This window comes from Parasteatoda tepidariorum, chromosome 7 (genome assembly GCF_043381705.1).
Source record: "Parasteatoda tepidariorum isolate YZ-2023 chromosome 7, CAS_Ptep_4.0, whole genome shotgun sequence".
In the NCBI taxonomy this organism is placed as follows: domain Eukaryota; kingdom Metazoa; phylum Arthropoda; class Arachnida; order Araneae; family Theridiidae; genus Parasteatoda; species Parasteatoda tepidariorum.
The window spans coordinates 63,296,041-63,305,917 of record NC_092210.1 but is presented as its reverse complement, the minus strand read 5'-3'; the positions used below and the strand labels follow the sequence as shown (position 1 = coordinate 63,305,917).

The following is a 9,877-nucleotide window of genomic DNA, read 5'->3' as shown; positions in this document are numbered from 1 at the left end:
AACAAAATACGATCGCAAAGGGTTAAAATAAAATGCGATGTATCACGATAATTGTTTTGAACATGTAAAGCAAGCTTGCCTACTTACAAATAATTATTAAATAACAATAATTTGTAAGTTGAGCAAAATTTGAAAGTTAGCCTCAATATCTACCTCGACAATTCTAGTCATAAATGGAGTATGTATATTATGGGTATGCATAGTAAGAAGTATGCATATTATGGGTATGCATAGTAAGAAGTATGCATATTACGGGTTGTAAATTTATGTATGAACGAGGGAGAAACAAAAACACAATCGAAATTTGTCAAATTTTTAGTGAAGAAATCGTTATGAAAAATACTAAAACCAGTTTGATTTCCTGATGAAACCTGTTTTTAATGATCACCTCCCTCTTTCTTCCAGAAATCCACCTGGTTTCGATGCTTGCAATCCCACCTTTCTCAGCTGTTTTTTATTTAAATTTCTATAATACTTTTGTGTTTTCCTCTTAGGAATAAAAGAAACAAAAAATTGTTCAAAAAAATGTTTATTTTGAAATAACTTTATTTTTTCAAAAGTTACATGAAGAAATGGATTTGGTTTTGAAATGGAAGTGATGAAAAATAGTAACATACAGTGAACAATGATAAATAACGATACAGTTTCACATTAAAAAACATATACAGCTGCATATTCCATTTTATGTTTATATTTTCTTAAAAATATTTTGATGATTGCTTTGAAAATCTTCAGACTTATAAAAGGCAATTTTTAAGTTTTATAAAAAGTACATAATAAAATCTTTTAAAAGAGCCTTCACTCGTGCAAGATGGATATTGGTATAAATATACATTAAAAGTTATTATAATATGTTTTCAATAATAATATACATAAATACATAACGAAATTCAAACAAATTCATGAATCGAACGACAATATGGAAACCTTATTCGCCAAACTAGAATTTAGGATTATATTTTGTTATTTTACAGTTCATGTCAAGCGTAATAAATAAACAGTAGTTAATAAGATAGATAAGTTCCGATTATATCTCAATAAAAATAATTAAAACTATTATCCCAACAAAAATAATGAGGGTTAAAATGGTTAAAAACTAGTTTACTTGAGAATGAATCTAAAAGGTTGTTCCTAACTAAATGCGAGAACATACCAGTCTCACTTAAAATAAAAAAAATATATATTGTTTTTGATGTTTTTAATCCTATCTTTTCTCTTATATGCATCTTTATCAATTAATTTTTATGCTTTTTTCTTCTCGAATTTTAATTCGTGACCTCTGATGCAAGTATTGACTGACCTCATTTCAAAAATATCTATCATGGGTGATCATTATGGAATACCAAAAATACCAATATGTTGAATTGTATAAGATGACTGAGTTAATAAATATGTTGTTTAAAATGAAAAAGTTATGAAACGATGCGTTACCTAAAATCTTATTATTGCACTCTATAAAGTATTAACATCCTATTTCGTTTTTAAAAATTCAAAATTCTGATAAGTTTGGGAAGATTACGAGAAATCTTGGCACGTGCTATATTTTTAATGTAATTAATGCAATTATTCAAATTTTTAAAGTGAATACTTTTTGCTAAAAAGTCTTTTTTTTTTAAAATTCTAATTTTTTTTTCGTTTTGTGAAATATTTTCTAAAACAATTAGTATTTTATAACAAGTTCTTGTGACATCTGGCAAATTTGATTTAATAGTAGTTTTGTAGACGGCAGTTTTGAAGAAATAGGTGGGATATGAATTTGAAAAGAAATCAAAACGAAAAACTTATGTGAAATTATTTTAAGTGCTACAAAAACATTTTAAATTCCTTACATATTTTTTGTGTCCAATACTTAATAGAAAAATATTTTTGTTTATGTTATATACAAATACATACATTTGAATCCTTGATTCAAACTGGCGGCATAGTAAAATCACGAATAATCAGTACCATGCTGCCGTTGTCCCATGTATAAATTTTTTCGTTGTCTTTGATTCATTCTTCGACCTTTCTGTTGTCTTGGTTCGAGATTCCTGAAAATAAATTGTAAATGATAAGAAAAATAAATACATTATGAGTGAGACTACTGTTTCCACACACTAGAGAGCTCGGCCAAATCTTCGCCGTAATGCCCGATCTAGGCATATATAAATATATACAGGGTTATTCATAGTTCTTTCGGCCTGTAAACGCCATTTTTCTTTACTACAACTGACTTCAGTGGTACATGTTACTGCCATCTACCGGCAACTGCTTAAATTAAAACTTGAATACTTTCGGAATAATTTCATATATTCTTTTTTACCATATTCGTCTTCTTTTTTTTAGTATAACATTTCGAAACCCCGGAGGGAATTATATATATATATATTTCATTTTGTATAGAAACTTNATATATATATATATTATTATTATTATTATTATTATTATTTTACCATGCAACTCTTTTAAAAGACAACTGTAACAATGATCAAAACGTAACTACACGTTTTCTTGAGTACGTCCCGATGGAAGTTTATAAAATTTTTAAAACGTGTAAAACAATGTTTTGAATAATTAATTCGTTTATGCACATTTTCAAAGTGATTGTATGTATAAAACTGGAATTGGCTTTATCCATGAAAGCGAAAGAAAAAGAAGTCAATTTTGTCAAAAAGAGGTGAAATCAGACACGAGACCCATTTTTTTTTATTTATATCTTAATTCTTTACTGTTTTTAGCCTTATTATTTCTGTTACTGAGACATTGTGTAGATATACACTTTAAAAATGTTCGTAGAATCTCTACATTATTTACATTTGTTAAAATTTATCAAGTTTTGCGTGAATTAAAAAACCATCACAAATTAATTTTTTTTGAATATTTAAAAAACATTCAAGCAAAGAATTCTATTTTATGTTGTTGACCGTGTTTTGGCTCTCATGATATTGAAAATTTATAATATTAAATCATATAAATATTTATTATACAAATTATAATATTAAATTATATGTATAAATATTTAATTACATAAAAATTTATTACATAAATTATAATATTAAATTATATAAATGGAGTTTGCATCAGTGAACCGCTAATTTTTTTGCATTTTTAGCGTCCAACTCAGACAAAAGACAGCTCTAAAAAATAAAAAAAAGCAATACATTCAAGTAAAAATACTGCAATACAACTGTTTTGTATTATCTTTACTTGAATATTATCTTTAGTTTAATATCATCTACTAGCATCTTTGAATTTTTTAATATTAATTTTGCCTTATGGATCTTACAAGTGTAATGACAAGTACTCAAAATACTTTTTCATTTTCTTTTGTAACTAGAATTTATTACATAAGAATTATTATATAATGTATCACGTAAGAATAGCTATATCTATATCTAAAGCTATATAGCTATATCTATACGTAAGCTATGTCTAAAGCTCTATCTATCGTAAGCTATACGTACGAATAGCTATATCTATACGTAAGCTATATCTAAAAACTGTGTTAAAAATGCTTATAAACGAGGGAAAGTTTTCTGTTCTAAACCGGTTTAATAATTTTATTACTATTCTTATTTTCGCGTGGCAGACAATGAGTTATCGGTGACATCATTAACAAAACGACAATGATAAGTGTATCAAAGCATTAAGTAACTATCTGTTTGCCTATATTTATGAAATTGGAAAAGACAAATCTATAGTCGTTATCAATTGATAAATTTGTCGCAAGATATAAGGCGTCTTATTGATCAGCATAAGATAAAATATACCTGGATAAAACCAGACCGTAAGACACGATGGCTATCTTATTGTAAGAAAAAACAACTGCAGATCTTTTAACTTTTCTTATCAAATCTATCACTGACTATCAGCTGCAGTGCTAATGGTGAAATATTATCGAAACTGAATTCCGATTCAGAATTAAACTGAACTTCCTGAATCTATGATTTTGTTTCAAAGAATAGATTTTGTCATGATAGTAGTGATAAATTAGTACAAACAATTGTTGTCAAGGATCATGAAAAGAGTGATTAAATTCACGGCAGTCAGCGTTGTTTTAAAATGACAGTATCTTTAGCTTAATTGATCTGTTGCCGCTGCTGTAGTTAATTATAATGGAAAAGTAATGATAAAACTTTGCGGAAGTGTGATTGTTGCGACATTGGCGTTCCCTATTTTTTGTAAAAGGGGAAAAAAACATTTGTCTTCATATTTGTGTTAAAATTTTCATGTTACTTACATATGCACGCCAGCCCAACAGAACCTAACAGAAACGACTCACTGTTACTGACTCAATGCCAGTAGGGGGGGGGGTGACATTCAATATGGAATCGATTGGCGAGAGTTAACAATCGTTTTAAAAGTTTTGGTTTGGGTGTCATATTAATATCTATTAAATGCTTGATATAAATAAGATTTTAAAAGCATTTAACATTTTAACTATTAACCTTTATGACTTGATTTTGATATAAATGAATCAATATATATATNTTATAATAAATTAAAAATAAAGAGAAAACATGGAAAAAATATAAAGATGTTTGAAAAGATATGAAGAAAAAAAATTATTCGAATAAAATGTTTTAAAAATAATTTTAAAAATTTAAAAAAAAATTAAAAATAAAAAATCCGGAAAAAATTAAAACATATAATCTCGTCATCATCTCACATGTGTTAATCCGCAGAAAAGAGTGCTTCCTAATATCGTATTGACATAGCCAAAGCAAAATATATCTATATTGTAGTGAGTGTATATATATATATATATATATATATAGAATAATACTTCATCTATCTCAATGGCAATGTTAAAGTTTACGTCGGGGGCGGGAGTAAACTCTAGAAATCTATATTGGGTCCAAACAAATTAACATTAAGCTTTCTAAATATTAGCCCATTCAACTATTTTGAAATTATATTAAATTATATATACGTCTATTATATAACTTTGTTGATTATATAACTTTGACTGATTTTCAGAAGTTCCTGTTGTTCGCTAATTAGGTTTTTTTTTTGGGGGGGGGAGGGGGAACTTTCTAAACTCTACATACCTCAAGTCTATTCTATTGCCTTTATGAGCTCAATGCACATATCATTTTCATCAAAAACTAAAAACAAAAAATTAGAATTAAAAAAAAAAATCTTCAAAATTAGAATTTGAAATCTCGTTTGCTTGAAATACTTGTTGAGTAAAGATTATAATTAATTAATGCATTATTAAAATATAAGTATATATAATTTTGCAGTATAATTTAGTTTTAATTAAAAATTAATTTTTTGTGTGAAATTTCCTAACAAAAGCGCTAATGGATTAATCTAAAGCGCCAGCACTGAGGACCGAAATAATTGTGAGTTTCCGTCATAACTTTCGCTGAAAAAAATATTTCGCTGAAAAGGCTGATCGGCCTACCAATATCAGAATGAGAACGATTTTATCTTGGTCCATCCATGATGGTTACATATAGTTTGGTAGCATTTATCGAATATATTTTTGTCATTTTTTAAATTTTTTTATATCTTACTATAAGGGTATAATATATTTAAGAAAGCACAAAAAGTATTTCAACTATCTTTCAAAGTTAATTTAATTTTAGTAAGAAATAAAACAAGGTTAATCATAGTATTTCTTATCATCATTTTATTATTGATTTTGCACATTTAATTAATTTTAATAATTTTTTAATGTGATATTTTGTTTTAAAAATTGATTTGTGTGTGTTGCCAGAGAGAAAATCTGAAAGATTTTGTTGGGTCGGGGGGAAAGGCTCATTTTTATTAATAAAATTAACAAAATGAGCAAAATAAATCTTATCGGTCCCCTCTACACCGAAGAGCCATTACATTATGACCAAATTACATTATGACCTCCATCTATAACAATGGGCTCTCCCAGGTTTTCATGGTTCCTCGCCCAGGAACAATGTTTTCATGAGACACAATAGGACCCATAATCCTCATAGAACAATCCCTGACGCCAGTAAGCTACTTGAACATAATTACAGACCAGGTTCACCCATTCATGGCAATAGTTTTTCCTGCGGGGGATGGTGTTTACCAACAAGATAATGCATCATGTCATAAGGGTCGAATCGTCATGGATTGGTTCGCGGAACATTTCAGTGACTTTCAAGTCATGTCTTGGCCCCCAAATTCACCTGACCTTAATCCAATAGAGCATTTGTGGTTCTACTTGGAAAACCCAATTCGTGCTGCCACTCTACCCCCTCGCAATGTGAGGGAATTGCAGGACCAGTTGGTGAGCGCTTGGTACCAGATACCTCAGACTACCTATCAGTACCTTGTGGAATCAATGCCACGACGGGCTCTAGTAGTTTTGTGGGCTAAAGGTGGTCCTATATGTTATTAGCAGGGTGGTCATAATGTAATGGCTCTTCGGTGCATAAGACGTCTTCCTATCGGGCTTTTCAGTAAGTCATCTTATCGGATCCTTCTGTAAGAATTATCTATCGAAGCATCTATCGTTTGGTTTAAAGCAGTGAAGTCTAATGCAAAGCAATATCATGCAATGTGGGAGCTCTAAGCTAAAGCTCTACGGTTAAGAAAGATACGAACGTACTCTTCAGGGTGAATAGGAAATCTGCCAGGACATATAATGATAGATCTCCATGTACTTGCTGCATGTATAGAATAAGCAGGAATAAACACGGGAGTGACTTAGTGTACGCAAGTATGAAAGGAAGAAAAAAAAAGATATACACACATAAGGAGTATTAATAAGAATAAAGTCTACCATGATAAGAATAATTAAAGTCTAAGAAAAACATACAAATGTTATACTCGTTGGCATAACATACATACTCTATATTCAAACAAAGAATTTTTTTTTGTTATGGTCTAAATCATTCGTAAATATTCTATCTACTTACTCATCATTATTATTTTTGACCATTGTTGAAACGAAAATTGAACATTTAATTTACCTATGATACTTCGTGGAAATCACATGAATAACTACGATAAAGAACACCAATTCTTTGCTATATTAACCTGCAGGAAAATTGTGACTCAAATTATTAAACAAACCCTCGAGGACATTTTATTCCCAGAAAAACTGACTCCAGTCATGAACCAACAATAGAACATGTCATCGTTAATTTATACTAATCAACTTTTAGCCTTACATTTTGAAATTTTATCTACTTTTGATTTTAGACTTCATCAACTTCTAGTCAGACTTTCACTTTTAGACATTTACACTTAGGACTTTTAGCTTTCATTGATTTTAGTTATGAGATTTTTTTTTTATCTCTTGTTTCCTTATTATTATAATCATTTAACTCTCGACATTTACACCGGCGCAATTGGATTTCATTGCCTTTAAAACATGCTTTTAATTGACAGATGTTATACTTAATCCACTTTTAGCTGATCACCACCATTGTCATTTGGCAAAATTTTACTGTAATTTTAGTTTTTAGAAAATTTTTTTACTGTAATAATTTAACTTTTATCTCCGTATACCCCCCTGGGGTGGGTTGGAGTTCAACCCATCTTAATACGATCATCTTACCTATGATACTTTTATAATTTCACATAACTTATTTCGTGAATTTTGTTTTCTTTACGTATATAAGAGTTCACAATGTATTTAAAACGAGTTTAATCAAAACCGAATATTTTTTAAAAATTATTTTTTGCTAAAACTTCTTTTTGGAAAGAAATTTGGTATCTGGTATTACACCATAATAGAGAAATTCAAAGGTGTCTTATTCCTTTACAGAATATTAGAGTACAAAATTAAACGGAAAGTTTCAGAAAAGTGTTCGATGATGCTTTTTATTTTATCAATTTCATAAAATAAGTTCATATAATCTTATGGTAGTTCATACCTGCCAACGGAAAGTTTCAGAGTGGTTGTAAAACAATAAACGAAAAACAATCTGACTCAAAAATATATTTATATTGTGAACCCGTTGAAATTCGCTTGTGCAAGGATTATTATGCTTTGATATATTTATTGTAATTATTTATATGTAGTGGTGGTAAAACTCATTTATAATTATCATTATAATTCAAAAAAGTAATTGGAATAACCTGACTATTGCTACCACTTTAAATATGAAAATAAAATCTTCCGGAAAATCCGGAAGAGTTGGCAGGTATGGTAGTTAATTTAATGTATAATTAGTCTTAATAGCTGGAAGAACTAAGAACAGAACAGAACTGATATGGCCTTGAAATAAAATACCATTTTCAGAAAATTAACTTTCTTGGGTATTCGAGAAGGTCAACATTAAAAATAAAACCATTCTGATTTTAAGACGAATTTTGAACAATGAAGCATAAATCCAGTAATTGGACAAGTTAGTTACAGTGTTCTTAAATTTCAGGTTGGCTGTGTCGGGTGAGTGCCATTACATAATTTACTGGAACAAAAGTTCAATTCTAACTTAATTCTTGCGCCGGATATTGCTAAACGTAAGTTTGCATTGAAGTGGAAGATGCGAAGTTCCATAAACATTGTTTCGGATCCCCAACCGAGACCAAGGTCAATTCGAAGAAGACCGTGACATTGAATAATGTTCTTATTCAGGAGAAAACGTCTTTAACTAATAGAATGCCGAAATTAGCTTATTGTGTTTTTATACGAGGATAAACAATGTTATACTATTATTTATCGACTCATCCTACAGCATTCTTTGTGTATGTTGAAAAGGCTTAGGAAAAAAGAAGGAAAAAAAATAAACGTTTATTTGAGAAACTTATTGAGAAGATTGTAAAGACAAAAGAGAAATCAACTGTGATAAATTGGTAGGAAAATATAATAGTTAGTTAATAACTAACTAGTTATTTTTATATTTAGTTATTAACCATTAGAAAGTTCGACTAGTTTTATTGACGTGAATCTTCCATTTTAACTTGTTATTATGAGACACATGAACAGCTTATTTAAATAGAATTGGAATGGTTATAAAAAGAGAGAATGTAAAAATATATATTCCATATATTACTTTAATTAGTTATTACCCTGAACAGCTAAATAGTTTATAATTCATAGCTACTAGTAAAAATGAATAATTTGAAGAAGACCTAACTAATTCACTGAATTAACCACATCTATGAATTAACATTGATTGTAATATATCTATCTAATACTTTTGAAAATGGCGAAGTCCTACCAACCAGTATTGACAGTTTGTGGAGGATGGTCTCGAAACACCGTAATTCGATCTTTTTAAATCATGACTGTAGATGAATCAATAACTTTTTTTTTGGAGGGGGGGAGGTCATAAAAGAATGTTTAAAAATGAATATATTGTAAAATGAATAACGAAATCCCTATTTAACATTAGATTTTAGTCAATCAAAACTAGCTTTGAAAGTCATTTTCTGTTCCATCTTCTTCAATTTCTCTACCCTGTAGAAGTTATTAGTATGAACGTATTTCAGTTTTGTCCAACAAATAAACTGGTTTGTTAACTCTAATTCGATCCTTTTCGACAATCTTTTTATTTCGTTTCTTATTACTCGCTACGCATTATTACTTACTTATTTTTGCTAACACGAAAGTAGGTAAAGTTTAAGCATAGTTTGTCGATAGAAAGAGCTCTCCTTGTCGCATTGTCTAAGGCTGCCTGCTGCTATGGAAACAAGACACAGCGCATTTCAAAGAGAAGAGTTTCTCTCTTCCTTGATTCCCTATTTCCCACCGACTCGAGCCAAAATGTGCATTAAAGTATTAAATATTGACTCAACATTCCTACTAGAAATAGTTAAACCTCGTAACCATAGTCACCGCCACTGTCCCAGACAAATTGCAAAGGAAGTTCTTTGCATAGACAGACAGAATATATATATATATATATATATATGTATATATATATATATATATATGTGTGTAGATATATATGTGTATATATGTATATATATACACATA

The 9,877-nt window shown here is 29.2% G+C and overlaps 1 protein-coding gene across 5 annotated transcripts in view; it reads right to left on the bottom strand.

Annotated features, from left to right (window-relative positions):
- Positions 1-513: 513 nt before the first annotated feature.
- LOC107444140 (aquaporin-9) overlaps positions 514-9,877 on the bottom strand; it is a 115,837-nt gene continuing 106,473 nt past the window's right edge. For 3 of the 5 annotated variants that reach the window (XM_071183511.1, XM_071183510.1, XM_016058224.3), the window contains exon 8: positions 514-2,030. In XM_071183511.1, the coding sequence (XP_071039612.1) occupies positions 1,993-2,030 (38 nt within the window). In that variant the 3' untranslated portion in view covers positions 514-1,992. Of the gene's footprint in view, positions 2,031-5,030; positions 5,088-9,877 lie in introns of all 5 variants that reach the window. The other 2 variants (XM_016058226.3, XM_016058223.3) reach the window with 1 other exon arrangement.